This window comes from Hetaerina americana, unplaced genomic scaffold (genome assembly GCF_022747635.1).
Source record: "Hetaerina americana unplaced genomic scaffold, ioHetAmer1.1.p SCAF_166, whole genome shotgun sequence".
Taxonomy (NCBI): Eukaryota; Metazoa; Arthropoda; class Insecta; order Odonata; family Calopterygidae; genus Hetaerina; species Hetaerina americana.
Window position 1 is genome coordinate 330,262 of NW_027286726.1, and position 15,893 is coordinate 346,154.

At 45.6% G+C, this 15,893-nt stretch overlaps 1 protein-coding gene across 1 annotated transcript in view; it reads right to left on the reverse strand.

Moving 5' to 3' along the window:
* The window catches only part of LOC139687096 (uncharacterized), a 168,148-nt gene that overhangs the window by 13,453 nt on the left and 138,802 nt on the right, over positions 1–15,893 (reverse strand). The window contains exon 2 of the mRNA XM_071584202.1: positions 10,943–11,613. Within this exon, the coding sequence (XP_071440303.1) occupies positions 10,943–11,596 (654 nt within the window). The 5' untranslated portion in view covers positions 11,597–11,613. The remainder of the gene's footprint in view (positions 1–10,942; positions 11,614–15,893) is intronic.

Consider the following 15,893-nt stretch of genomic DNA (forward strand, 5'->3'; position numbering starts at 1 on the left):
GGTATCCATGGCCATAGAAATGGGATGAGAACCCTAAATGTAAATAAGAGAAAGGTTCCATAAAGGGTATTCCAGAAAGAAAACGGCGAGGTTAAACGTTAAAATGGGCGGGAAAGGCCGACGACGCCGGGGTGGGAGAGGAGGGCGTGTCCTCGGTGAATGCGCTTGGGCGAGGAGGAGAGGCGTGGCGGTCTCGGACCCCCCGGGGCCTTGCCCTCGAATCGACTCGCCTTTGGGTTTGCGCTCGACTCCGACCCCACCACGTCCGCGTCAGCTCCACTCCGGGTGGCGCCTGCATCCTTGAGCGGACGGCGGGCCGGAGGGCCATCTTCCGCGTAAACGTGTGAATAGAATTCGTGGAAATGTTATTTGGCGAATCCCAAACAAAAGTCGGTATTCGCACCGAAAGGAGGCGTGCATGCATTTCCGAGAATTCAAGAACAAGCTCAAAGTGCTTTCTTTTTTACAAATATTCTTAGAAATGGGATTTGAAGTACGGCACCACGTGATATGCTACTTCCCTCATCAGGTTGCCAATGTTTTCATTTTTGAAAATACTTGTGAAGGTAAGCATAACAATTTGATGGCATGATCACCCCAAACGATGTTCATACGCTCTGTTGTCAATGGTGTTGCTGAGTCAAGAGACGAAAGCCCTCGCCAACTAAATGATATACTAATCATGCATATTGGCTAGATTATATTTCATCCTTCGAAGAGAAATTTCACTCGGGTGGGAGGAGTTAAATGTAGACTAACGTATTTACTTATTTATTTCTTCCCCCGAGTTCCCTCGTCAATAAATGATACGTTTCTAATACGTTGATGTTTTGGTCAGGGCTACGAGTGCCTACATTATCAGGTAACTTACTCTTATAAAAATCTTACAGGAAATGCAAGGATACGGTGTGAGTTTTGAATCAAACAACGACCACCATGGAGTGTCTAGAAGTCTTATTTTTAACGGAAAATCTCGAGACTCGCCTTTGGGGTGTACTCAAACAATGCCAGAAAAACACAAAATTGTATCGTATTTTTATCTTCTCCTGAGTGTAGATACGCTGTGCATAGCATTTGTTTGAACAAGGCACCAAAACCTCAGATGGAATAAGCAAACGACAAATACTGATCCCTTGGGAAGCGTGCAGATGTCTCCGTGTTGTACGTCTGCATGGCACATCGTCTAACGGAGCTACTTGTTGAATTTGTATCACATCCGTCCGTATTCCTCTCTAAATAAATCTTTATCCACTATTTTATGAAGGGCTTTATCGTTCTCTTTTGTATTTTTAAGGAATCTTTGTTCACAGGTCGCCGAAAGCAAAGAAAGTCGCTCGAAGACGCTCTCGTTCCAGTAGAGGGCGTAGCAAAGTGTGTCGGCTTGTGCTGCCATCTATTGAGATGCGCCCTCAACTGATTTCGATGGTGCTACCACCTATCAAAGACATCTCGTTACCGGCTGGGTGTCGCTGGCATAAGCAGCACCTCGACACTGAGTGGTGCAGGCCACCCACCTCTTCAGGCGACACCTCTCCCACCCTCGCCATCCGTGGGAGTCTCGCCCCTTCCGGAGGGACGAACGCGCGCTCCCTCTGTGGAGGGGCCATGGCACTCCGAGGGGCGCTCGCTTTGAAGTGTGTTCGCAATGGCCAATCGATCGATCCGATGGGAAATGCGATCGGGAGAAGAGGCATTCGGAATTAACTCGCGAAGCGGACGCTAGAGCAGCACCATCGATCACACGGAAAAAGCGTTCAAATCGAGTTGCGAGAGGGGGTGGGGAAGGGGGGCCTTTGGTCGGGGCCCCACCCCCACCACAAGCATGGCGACGACTGGGTGTCCTGCATGCGGCGTAGGCCAGGGGGGCGCGACACCCCTCGTGTCGGGCGTGACACGAAACAGGGAACACCATAATTTAAAAACGACGGATGCCACTAACGAGTTATTTAATTTGGTTGTTAAACAAAAATACTTAGCTAGCTCATATTGTCAAAGCCGCCCTTTCTCAATGTCATTGCTCGGCTCCTGCATATCGCTGTATCCATTTCTTCACAGATGCATGATACACTTTGTTCCACAACTTGAGCGTGTGGCATGGGGTGATTGCACCCCAGAATGCCTTATGACACAAGAACACTTTTCCCCCCATAGTGCGGTCGGACGAAGTTATTCTGATCCCTTATCGTTTGCGGGATAAATCACATTTAAAATATATTTGTTCTACAGGTAATCTCTATAAATTTACTGACAAGAACTCTGCTGCTTCGGTAGGATGGAGGTAAGAATACATTTCCAACATCAGTGCTGAAAAGACATCATTCCAATTTATGCAAGAGCTTCAATCTGTAATTTAACCTTCGTTCCGTGAGTCAGTCCCCGCCTAGCTGCTCTATTATTTTGGATACGCTACTAAGTTTATCATAAAAACGTTTTACAAATCTAGCTCCTCTACGCCGCACGCGATCCAATTCGGCAACCAGTTCAATTTCGTGAGGATCCCATTAATACTAGAAACATGTTCTAAGTTAGGCCGAACCAGCGAATGATAACATTTCTCTTTGACATTTCCATCACATTTACCAAGTATCCTTCTCATAAACCAGGCGTTTAAATAAAAATTAAACCCAAAAACACGCCATCTACCCCCGAGATTCCATCCAGAACCAAAGAAACTTTAATTCCGTCTTCATTTTTATTTACTAAAGCGCCTCCTCTCTATTAATGTATCGGTGATCGAGATGGTGCCGTGGTTAACATACTGGCTTCCCACCCAGAGGGCCCGGGTTCAAATCTCGGCGGTGTTGAATATTTTTCAGAGGTATCTCGATCTCTACTTGACGTGCTTTGTGGAGGGCACTTTTAGTGAGTACGCCGTCCGTCGGATGAGACGTTAAGCTGCGGACCCCTTGGCGCTTTTCGTTAAAGAGTAGGCTAATGCCGACGCCGGGTTTCTCTCCACCCGTCGTTCTTTCCTGTCCATCCCCTATGGCGCAAATGACCTCAGCTGTCGGTCGCCTCCCCTAAATACTAGTACTCGATCCACCTATCATTATATGTCGCCTTGAGCTCGTGTCGGATGCGTGGAGGAGTGTCTCGCTCCCGACACTGCAGCGCATGTGACTTGGTAATCATGCTCTACATTATTTGAATAATTCAAATATTAATGTATGGTAACTAAAGATTGAGACAAACTAAATTTTTGAAAATATACACCTGGTGCGTAATAAATCCCCGCCACACACCCTAGCGGTAACTCGCAGGGTGTGTACATGTAGATAGATAAATATGCCTTTTCCAAGGAACTCCCAACGCACAGGCAACAGAGCCATCGACCCTCGTCACACCAGCCAATTGATACGCCGAATCTTCAAGAAACTAATCAAGTCTCAAAACTAATTTCTATCCGTCCTTAGCCCTTCTCCTTTTACAAAGCATAATTTTTTTTCTCTGGATTAAACACAAATTAAAAAAAAGAAAACCTGCGTCGCCAAGCGTAGGAGATGGTACTCCTACCCATGAGCAGTCTGCCAAATTGAGAGCCCCTCTGGCAACAAAACAAATGCACCGAAACAGCATAAGGCAAGATCTCGACAGAGCCAAGGAAGGTTCAGCCCACTTGACTTGAAATCGATAAGACGTGAAACATCCAGCATTGTCTAATATATTTCATAAAAACCAACCAATTCAGATTTCACGCAGATGCACGAACGTTTAAAAGTCCCGCGGACCTTCTCCTTAGCCTCTGCGGATTCACTTTCACTCTTTCACGGTCTCTTCCCATTTTCCCCACGGATTCAACCCAACCCCCTCCCATCTTTTCCCCAACCCTCTCAAGTGACCTGTTGAGGTCACATTGTGTACTACAGATCACAATCATTCCACAATCAAGGTTGCTTGACCAAGATAATCTTTCCATCGATTGCTGCAATCCCTCTTTTTTCACTCCTCTTTCCCTTTTACTTTGATCAGTCCTCAAATGCCTTTTCTCTCTCTCTCCCTCTCGCTTCCTCCCCTTCCACGGCACCACATCCCTCCCTGCCCCTATGAGCACCCCTCTTGTCAGGCATCGCTCAAAATCTGTGAAAGTGCCACCATCATCCATCATTGGACCTGTGGGCACCAATCGTCCAAAGATCCTCCCGGGAACGATCCAACTCTGTGAGACACCCTCATGCCCCTCCTCTCAATCCTCACCCTCCCCTCATCCCATGTCTTCCCACTTCTCCATCATTGGCCATCGACAGCATCTAATATTTCACAAGGCAATAGCAAAAATTAATGCTCAGTCGCACAGATATCTCTCGTTTCCATTGCCGCGCAAGGCCACGAAATTCGCGCAGTTTGCAAATATTGCCTACAACAGTTTCTTCTCTAAGGGTGAAGCGAAGGTTTCCACGGAAATGTAGAGAGGAAACAAGATTTTTGGCACGCTTCCGCGTTGGTCGTCAAAGGTGCACGGCGGTTTCGCTGGCACTACAGCCGGCTTCTTCAGGTCCAAAGAGTCTGACTACAACCCACTTCGTACCTGAAGATGCCGGCCAGCGAAACGTCCGTGCAGCGCCATGGGGATGCACCCAGGAGAGAGCATTGACGTCTTCTCTATGGCTGACGAATAAGTCCCAACGTTTGATTTATTTCTAGTATTTCGATTCCAAGCCCCATAACATACTAATAATACTTTTAGTTGTATGCCTATTCGAAACCTGAAAAATACAACGAATATGAATTTCATATTTTTTATGAATATCGAATACAATCAGTGCTTATTTTCCTGTTCCATAGATTTCGAAAAGGCGTTTGATAGAGTGGAAAAATTCATAAATGCATTGCAGAAAATAGGATTAGATTAGATACACAGAAGGCTAATCCGCAACCTGTACATGTTCCAGAATGCTCAGGTGCGAGTGGGGGACGGATATTCCGGATGGGTAGTGTTAGGAAGAGGAATAAGACCCATTGTCACCGATGCTGTTCAACGCATCTGTGGAGGAAATGATTAAAAAAAGAATCATGGGAAGAACTGGAGGTAGGAATGAAAGTCGGCGGGGAATTCGTAAAATCAGTTAGGTTTGCCGATGACCAAGCTTTAGTTTGCCAGTCAGCCAAGGGGTTGCAAGCATTGCTGAGTGATTTGGAAATTCGGTGCGACAGGTATGGGATGAGAATCAATATTAATAAAACAAAGGTTATGCGATTTTCTAGAAAGAAAAAGGCTAAGCTTAACATTAGAATAGGAGGGCAAAAACTAGAGCAGGTAGAACATTTTACGTATCTCGGTAGTGTTTTGGACCAACACGGTCAAAGTAGTAGGGACGTAAGGAGAAGAATTGCGCTAGGCAAAGAGGCTTTCACAAGGAGGAGGGAGTTGATGACGGGGACTTTGAGTAGGGACTCGGAAAAACTTTGATATGGAGCGTAGCTATGTACGGCGCGGAAACGTGGTCATTGAAGCAGGAGGATCGACGTAGAATGGAGGCTTTTGAAATGTGGGTGTGGAGAAGAATGGAGAAGGTGAAATGTACAGAGAAGAAAACAAACGAGGAAGTACTTGTTATGGTGGGCGAAGATAGGGGTTTGTTGGGAAAAATCCTATGGAGGCAGGAAAAGTGGATGAAGGGGGTTTTGACCGGCAGCGGGATGTTGAAGACTGTAATAGAGGGGAGAATGTTAGGCAAACGAGGAAAGGGAAGGAACAGGATAGGGAAGTTGGACGGGATGAAGGGAGGAAGGAAGTACTCTGAGATGAAGACGGACTAGGATGTAGAGTAAGGTTGCTGGATTTTGTTTTGTTAGGACTCACAAAATATTTATTTGTTAGTTGTATCCATCCAAAAACCTACCTTAACCGGTAGATTACCTCATTATAATAATTTATTTTTAAATGGTAAGTAACTAACAACAAACGAAAATAAATCATAAAAATATAGCATTACGAAAATCGACATCCATGACTGCCAAGATTCGCCTCTACTTTGCTTTAACACCCAAGTATGAAATTCAACAACATTAGGGTTTCAAAAATATACGTATCTGCACTCAATCAGAATTCCTCGCCTTCCTTTATCAAGTTATTACATTCTAACTTGCCAAAGCGGTCTTTGTTTGAGTTACTTCAGCATTCTGAAGGAAATGTCGGAGGAATTTGTCTAAATGCAATCAAAATGAGGCTAGTGACAATGCACATGTGGCAATTAAACCCAAACCCACATGCGTCGGTTGATCCGCCTCAGAATCGGCCCGTCGAGCGTCGTCGCAAAGAGAAGCGAAGGAAACGCCAGTCGGAGAGGAGCCTGGCGGAACCGCCAGTACCATCTCGTGAGGAAACGGCGAACTCTCCTCTCTCGCGAGCAATCGAGTTCCCTTCATCGCCACGGTATCGGCGCAGAGTTCAAAGGTCGCAAAGGGCGTATGTTCGATGGATATTCAGTTATAAGCTGGGGCTGACTAACTCAAAAGAAACACTGACCAATAACTGTAAAACGCGCATTTGAAAAACTAGACAAGATTAAAATCGGAGAATGACCAAGGCTTGCGATGGACCCATATAAACTCGAAGATTGAATGCAACAATTTCAGAGTGTAAAAATCATTCGCCTTGACTGGGATTGATTTTTACACTCTGAAATTGTTCCATTGAAATGCACATCAGCGGATGACTCCGTTAAAAGTTACGGTTGCGGCATCTCCCGCAGTTTCTTTGGAATTTGTCGAAGATTGAAATTCAATTTTTCGGAAAAATCAGAACATGGCGTATCTTAGAAGACTGAATTTATTTGGGCGGCAAGGGGATTTGCACCGTGGTAAGGTAAATGAATTTAATTGGAGCATTGGCAGCCCAGCGCAATCGCTGCCACATGAATCGCAGGACAATAATTGTTCGCATAGGAAATGCCCTCCATCGTCCCTCACGGGGCCCTTTTCAATTCTTTGTCCTTCGCAGCAATACCATCCGCAAATTGCCGCATGGTTACCCCTTCTCCGTACGTCAACCTTCATATTTCGATCCCTTCCGATAGCTTCTCATTGCCCTCATTTAACTACATAAGCGATTAGGAATGACACTAGTGCACTCCTTCCTCTAGATATTTTCATTGCGCTCATTGCGACTTGTTGACGAGACGTTAGTTCCCAAAATCTTCCCTTGTGATTGGCCTCAAGCAAAACATTGAGCTTCTTTTATTGTTGTTCCATCCTTAATCTCTCCATTTCTATTACGTACTCTCTTACCGAAGTACGGTGGGTTACTAGCAAATTTTAAACATTATCGCCACACACATCCTTCCAATTTATTTAAGCAATTTATGTAATAAATGTAATTTGTAATTTAACATTCGATCCACAAGTTATTCCCGCCCTATCTTCTGAAACAATTTCAATACAATGTCCTCAGTTTGTCATTATAAAGTTTTATTAATATAGCTCCCCTTTGCTTCACGAGGTCAAAGTCTATAATCAATTCAAATCCATGAGCATTTAATAATATTTTCGGTAATCTACCGGTTAAGGAAGGTTTATGACGGACACAAGCCACCAAACGGTGCAGCGGCGATTCCCTTCAACCTCTTACAAAAATACAACCCAACAACCACCCTTACAATAAACCCCTCAACAATTATGCTTACTTCCTCCCTCCAATTATTCTGTCCAACAGTACCATCATGCTCGTTTGTTTACTTTTTATTATTGTAGGTTAACTCCCGGTTAAGGTAGGTTGTGGATGGAACCTAACAAACAAATATGTATTTCTCTTTCTTCTCCTAACAAGACAAAACCCAACATCCTACTCGACAACAAGCCCCTCTCAATCTCCTCACACAAGTACTTTCTTCCTCCCCTCATCCCGTCCAACATCCCTATCCTGTTCCTTCCCTTTCCTCTTTTGCCTAATATTCTCCCCTCAATTACAGTCTTCAACATCCCACTATTGCCGATCAATACCCCCTTCATTCTTTTTCCTGCCTCCATAGGATTGCTCCCAACAAACCCCCCTCTTCGCCCACCATACCAAGTACTTCCTCGTTTGTTTTCTTCTCTGTCCATTTCACTTTCTCCATTCTTCTCCAAACCCACATTTCAAAAGCCTCCAGTCTACGTATATCCTCCTGCTTCAATAACCACGTTTCCGCGCCGCACATAGCTACGCTCCATATCAAAGTTTCAATTAGCTTTTTCTTCCATACTCAGCATCCATACTCAACGTCCCTGTCATCAATTCTTTCCTCCTTTTGAAAGTTTCTTTGCAAAGTGCATATTCTTTTTCTTATGTCCATACAACTTTGATCGTTTTGGTCCACAGCACTTCACAGTTACGTAAACTATTCCACCTGCTCTAGTATTTCCCTCCTATTTCAGCATTTAACTTAAATTTTCTCTTTCTCGAAATCCTCATAACGTTTGTTTTTTTTGCATTGGTTTTCAAGTAATAAATATCACACTGTTTTTTGAATGGTTTCATAAATACTTACCGCATATTGGCTTACCAATGCTTGATCATCAGCAAACCTAATTGAAATTATGAATCCTCCCATCGACTTTCATTCCCACCTCCAGTTCTTCCCATGCATCTTTAATCAATTCCTCCATATATACGAGGGTAGGCTAAAAACTAATGCACACGTGCTTGTAGACCAAAAACAAAAGGGCCTTCAGAAGCACTACTTATGGCATGTGGAAGTAACATTCCCCTCAGCAAGCATGCACAGGTTTCAGGTCATTACATTCATCCAGGGTATTTTGAGAAGCGGAAGTATGGAGACGTGTTCTAGTGCTATGTCAACGCGACTTTTCTCGAATCCAGGACTTAACAGCTGCCGTCACCTCATCGTCCGAGGTGTAATGATTACCCTTGAGGTGCCTCTTGAGTTGAGGAAAAAAATAAAAATCGCAAGGCGTAAGATTGGGGGAAATAGGAGGGTGTGGAATCGGTTCAAATTTCAGGTTTCGCATAGTCTCTCCAGTTTCAGGCGAGGTGTGAGGACGAGCGTTGTCATTTTACGGTATTCCAATTGTTCAATAATGAAGCCGACACGTTCCTTGGATATTCCAATATGGTTTGCGATACGCTTTTGAGTGATTCGCCGGTCATTTTTAATCAACCCTTTGATCTCACAAAGTCTTCCAGTGTTGTTCCTTTCCAATAGATGTTACGAATCAGTCCATATAGTCTCTTTGTACAACATTTTCCCAAACCTTTTATTATAGTTCCGCACGTATGTTGTCTACCCCCACGGCCTAATTTGATTTCATCTGCCCCTAACGTCCTTAATATCTTGGAATCGAGTATTCCTGGACTTGCCTCTCATCATCTACGCTATATTCTCCTTCAATGTCTAATCTGAACTAATTTCTTCACCGTGCAGTTCTCTATACATTCCTTCCACCTCCCTTGGATACTTTCTGGTTCAACTAGTATTTTACGACCCGAACTGACGTCCACTGTAATAGAGCCAACACCGCATATTACATCTCTTTTTACCGGACCATTCAAAATGTCTTTAATCGGGTCTCAGATGGTTGTATTGACTGCATAGGCTTCTTTCTTTGTGAGTAGTTTACTATGAGAGTTTTGTCTCTTTAATTGTGAGACTCCCTTTCTAACTGCAAACAAAAGATAGCAATGCAGGCCTCAAACGCTAATTATCTCCAGAATCTCTCATGGTGGCGTCGTTGGCCATTCGTTCTATATTAATCGCATCAACGGTATCAGCATGAAATTAAAAAGCAGCATAGAGACCATTTGACAACGAAACTATCATCTACAGGGAAATAGTGAGCTACAAAAGTCAATTTCAAAACGATGACTGGAACAACAATAATATATGATTTCCAGACTGGTTAAGAATTAAATATTATAAAATGTACGCCCCAACATTCTCAAACAATAATAATCGCGACCAGCCCAGACCCACTTCATTCCCTCGGAGGTGTCCGGGAGAACGCCACGTGAAATACTTGGGGATCGCCATCGCGACTCAGGGGGAAAGCACACACGAGCACTGTTTGCGAGGAAGGGGGGGGGGCTTGAAGAAGCCGCTGGATATCCTCAAAAGTGTTTTTGGGACGTGGCGATGAAAAAGTGAAGGAGATCTGATTGGCGAAATATTCGCACAAAAGAACACAAAGCATGAAGCGCGTTAACTACAAGATGTGGGATCAGGAACCCTTATATATGAGAAGAATCAAACCAAGTTAAAAATCCATTTCAAAGATACCAAACGTCAGGTTTTGCATCCAGCATAGTAGATAAAATTCAGCCCGTCAATTACATCGTCAGGACGAACAGTGGTCATAAGATGAGAAAGATAGACCTGCGAATGGATAGATTCGAGCCTTCGTTTTCCCCGCGCCCCAGTCTCGACAGCAAATTGAAGGGGCAATGGGTAGTGGGCATTGACGGAATTAGCGTGGCACATGGAAGTTTCATTCCCCCCCTTAGCTCACTTCATTGCTGGTCCCCATCACGCGCACTGTCACGCGGAAGTGTGTTGAAAATAAATCTGTAGAGCTAATTCACTGAGGCAGTTCGATGGTCTGAGGCAGTTCGCGAAATACTAAAAATATATCTTGAACAACACTAAAAAATTACGACCGGAATTGGGTCCAGCATCTCCGTCAAATGTTAAATTAATAATGAACGGTAATGCCCTCCTTAAAAAATGTGGAACAGGAGCTCACTTCGCGGTGTCCTTATTTGTGTTCTTCGTGTAGTCAGTGGAGTAGTCACTAACAGTATAATAGGTAATAGTTATGTTTTTGAATGCTATTGTACGAATGGTGTGTTTCTTCGCCGCCCTTCCACGCGTCCTTCGCGGGGTTCCATGTGTCTGCGGAAGTAGTTGAGTAGAAGCAGAATGGGTGGTGACCCAACACCCGCTGCCACACGTCCATGCGACTTCTTGCGGGGTAGCGGTTGGATGCAGATCGCCCCTATTCCCGCACTCACCGTCTCCATGGCGAACAGCCCCCCCTGGGTGTCCGCGGACATGGCCACCCGCTGCAATTGCTCCGCCAGCTGCAGGAGTTCGTCCAGCCCGTCCTGGGAGGGCGTGTCCACCAGCGGGGGTGCGGGGGCCAGCGCCCCCTCGTCCTCCTCGCGGACGCTGTAGAGCTCGCTCCCGTTGGCTGGGGGGCGGGAGGGTGGCGGGGCGGCCCCGGGCTGGTGCGGGGGTCCCCTCCGCCCGGGGGCCCCTCGGCCCGCCCCCACCGGCTCCCACACCTCGCTCGTGTCGCTCGAATAGAAGTTGTCCTCCTGCTTCTCCTTGCTGCGCTCGTCGACGAGTTGTCCGTCGCGGCGCACGGTTACGCTCTCGCGGGTTACCACGGAGGAGGCGACGCTGAGCGAGGTGTGCAGGCGCACCGGGGCGCGCAGGAGGCCGGCCTTGCTCAGGAGCCGCGCCAGCAGGTCCGAGGGCGGCGGGGTGCCGGCGAGGAGCGCTTGGCGCAGCGCCGCGCCGTCCTCCCCGCCCAGCGACACTGGCACGCCATTCACCAGCAGCGTCTCCTCTTCGCGCACCGAGGTGCTCCGCTCGCAGTCCACCACGGTGGCGCCCTTGCCCAGCAGCGACTCCACCGTCTCCTGGAGCTGCTCGTCCTCCATCTTGCGCGCGCGCCACTCTGTACGACAATGGAGGGGCCGTCAGCCAAAGGGGGAAAAGGGGGGGGGGACCGGATACTCGCAGATCGACCGTTCTCGCCCCTCGACCGCATGCAGCGGAGAGACTTCAACCGCACACCCGCCGCCACACCCTCACGGCAGTCGGACAAGTCCATATATGCTCTACAAGACTCGCCTATCGAAAAGATTGGTGATGCGGCATTTGGAAGATCTTGGCATCGTAGTAAATAGTTCGCATTAGAATTCTTTGCGATCGCGTCATTCTACGCTCGAAGGCATTTGATACATGCAGGGTGCTAAATCCTAATCCCATTACGTCAAAATCTTACCATAAAACGTAGAGAAAATGGCGCATTCAATTTTAAATGAAAATAGATACCGTACTTTTCCACTATTGCTTTTTATTATTATGCTATTAATGTTTCCAGCAATTTAAGAATGGCAATACAAGTAATGACATTACTTTGTTCGTCCTTTAGACTCCTTTGATCATTACGTTTGCGAAACCCTCCCTTATCCCACAGTCCCACTTATGATGGCTCCCACTCCCACGCTCTGAAGACACCGCCCTCCTCTTATTCCTCCCCTTCCACACCTCCCTTCCTCCGCCATCCACAACCCTCCCACCACTCGCCAGAGGTGACCACCGACAAGGTCTCGTGTTTTCGAATAATCAACCAAAAATGAGCGATGCCTCTGAATGTGATGCCCTGGACGATAACACACCCTCAACATAGTATTAAAAAATGCCGGCCCCTGTGGCGGCGGGGAAACGTCCTCGTCTGCCATTCCAAGGGTCGCGGGTTCGATTCCCGCCTGGGTGAGTTTCGCTCCATCTAGGGCTTGGGTGTTTGTAAGTGTGACATTGCTATCGTTGTTAATAGTTCGATGTAAAGGCCAAAATGTGCTGTTTTCGGACTTATACTGAATAAATAAATAAATAAAACAACAGCGGTAAAATAGAATACCTATTTGAATACTAATATGAGCGATCATCTGTTAAAAATATAATCCGATAGAATTTTCCTTAGAATTCAGGCTAAGTGATATGAAACTTCGTAATCCAAGTTTTTTGGAAATGAAGATTAAGCAATTTAGGTGACCTAAAAGCCACCGCTAGAATGTGTGGCAGGGGGTGAATATGTACACACCAGGCGAATTTTGACCCGAATATGACCCTACCGCGGTCGGACAACGTTATTATGTTCCCTTATCGCCTTTGGAAAAAATTACATCCTAAATCTATCTATCTGTTCTACACTTAATCTCTCTATTTTTAATAGCATTATCTCTCCTAACGCAATACCATTGGGATCATAATACTTTTTCAAGATTACTGCTGAAGAGACGTCCTTCCAAATCATCTAAGAGCTTCAATTTGTAATTTAACCTTCGCCCCCGTGGGTGATTCCCAGCCTAGCTGCTCTAATATTTTGGATACGCTACTAAGGTTATCATTACAACGTTTTACAAATCTAGCTCGTCTAGGCTGCACACGATCCAATTCGTGAGGATCCCATATACTTGCAGCATATTCTAAACGAGGCCTAACCACCGACAGATAATATTTCTCTTTGATCTTCCCATCACATTTACCCAGTACTCTTCTAATAAAACATAATTTTTCGTTAACTTGCCCACATATTCCCCGTATGAGTTTCACCCAGGAGAGGTACTGAGTCTACACATTCCATTTCCGTGCTTCCAATGCAGTTGGCGTTCGGGAGGGAACAGTATTTGTTTATTTGTCGAATGATGATTGAAATTTTAAAAAACCCATCACTGGAGCATAACTATCTCCTGAGCTAAAGATAGCATGAACAGAAAGCGCAAACTCTGCCTCGCAGGATCTACCCTTTAGGAAACAGTGCTTATTTTACACTGATAACTCTATCATTGATGGTTTCCGGCATAACTTTATGGAATTGATCCATATTGGAAATTAAAAAATTGTAACTTTGTCATTAAACAGAAAATTTATTACGACACGAAACACGAAAGTTACAATTTTTTCATTCCCACTAATAACTCTCGATTATCACGGTTTCTCAACATGGAACTAGCAACTGTACGTCCCATGACCTTCCATGATATGGAAAAAGGGAAATAGGTCAGTAATTGCCAGGTTGCTTCCAGTCTCCGACATTTTAAATACAAGTTTTGCACAAAAAGTATCGGGAATATTATTTCCTGACATGACCGTACGTCGCCGCGCACTCTCCCTCGTGGTGAAGGGTCTAAATCTCAACACGCACCAAGCGCCAATCGCCTGCGAGCGTCCGTTCAGGCTAGATCGTGTTTTTAGTGGACCCCTGTCGAGTGACTCGGTGCAAGCACAAAATGCGGCGAATGATTGAACAGTGTGGAATGGCATCGATTTTGTGTTTCGATCGGGTACGGAACGGTGGGCATGATTCGCTATGTGGTTCAAGATGTCTGTATGTCAACAACTGACGTTTTTAAGTAGCGCAAACTGTTCAAAGATGGCCGAGAGAGGGTAAAGGACGAGACCCACACTGGACGGCCGGCGACCTCGAGAATCGACGAAAACGTGCAACGTGTGCGTGAAGTGCTGAATACAGACCGTCGGTTAAGTATACTTACGGTCGTGATCACAGCTATCGCATTGGCAATGATAGGACGACAGTGCACACCATTATCACTGAAAATTTTTCGATGCGAAAGATCAGCGTTAAACGCATCCCGAAGACATCCAGCCACACCTGCTCTAAGGTAACCGACTAACTGAAGTAAAACGCCATCGCAACGATTCCCCAACCCCCATACAGTCCCGACTTGGCACTAGAAGGCTGTTTTCTATTTTCAAAAGTGAACCTGGAGGATTCGAGTAGCGGCGGCAAATCCCGAGGCTCCCGGACACGGGCGATCACCCTCCCTCCCTTCGAACCCTCGGCACCCGGACCGGCGGCTACGCCTGCCCCCGCAACGGAGCACTCCGCCGCCCCCTTCTCCTCGCTCCCCTCTCCGGGGTAAACCTCGACGTGGGAACCCCTCCCGAGCCCGCCACTTGGAGGTAGTCCAAGGGCGGACTACTTCGCCACCCTGCCACGCGGCGATGGCGAAGTGCGATCGACTCGGAAGTGTTTCGGAAGTAGAAATGATCTCGCATTAAATATTTCCCCGCCCACAATTGGCCTCCTTCATTCCACCATCTGTGCGTCGACAGGATTAAGTCTTATCGATATACGATTGTGCCATGAGCTAACTTCCGTAGGGAATTGGCATAATCCGGGTGGAGAGCGAAATTTATTAAGCAGTAAATACGAGCACCAGGTTTGGATAAGTTAAAAACGATGTCCTGGTTAACAAAGAAAATGTGTTACCTTTTATTTGGATATAGAGAGAATGAAAAGCCGAAATTAGACATTCACCATTCATCAAATATTTATCCGCCGAAACGCATTTCCAGTTAATTATGGAAAGGTCAAAAATCAGTCAAAATGATAAATTATAATGTTTGAATCCTGAATTTCCCAAATTACACTATCTTAAACATAGCCAATCACATTTATTTCCTCATTCAATACCTGGATAGCGGAGCAATGCTAGCAATTTTGATGGCTTTCTAGATGCCGGCGTTTTAAGTGACATAGTGTGGGTAGGCAAAATTCCTTCAGAACTATGCTAAAAGGTTTAGGAAAATGTGGGAGGAGGAGTCTATATGGACTGATTCGTAGTATCTATGAGGGAGTAATCTGGCCGGAAGACTTTGTGAGATCAGTGTTAGTTGCTATTCCGAAAAAGGTAAAGGCTATATCATGGGAGGACTATGGAACATTAAGTTTGATTTCCCACGCGGCTTAAGTTGTTCTCAGGATAATTAACAAAAGGATAGAGAGCAGGACAAAAGATTACGTAGAATTATAGTAATAAAGTTGATATCTTAAATATCGTGCGTGGGAAAAATGGCATCTTAAATCTATCCGTTCTACCCTTGATCTCTCTAATTTTATCAGCATGATCTTTCCTACCGTAGTGCGATGCGGGTAATAAATGCATATTCGAGATCATTGCTAAGGAGACGTCCTTCCGATACACGGGAGACGAAAGAGATCCTGCACAAAAGAGATTTAATCTGCAATTTAACCTTCGCTCAATTGAGAGATTCCCAACCTAGCTGCTCTTTTATTTTGGATACGCTACTAAGTTTATCATAACCACGTTTTACTAATCTAGCTCCTCTACGCTGCACGCGATCCAATTCGGCGTCAATCCAACTTCGTGAGGATCCCATTAACTGGAAGCATACTCCAAATGA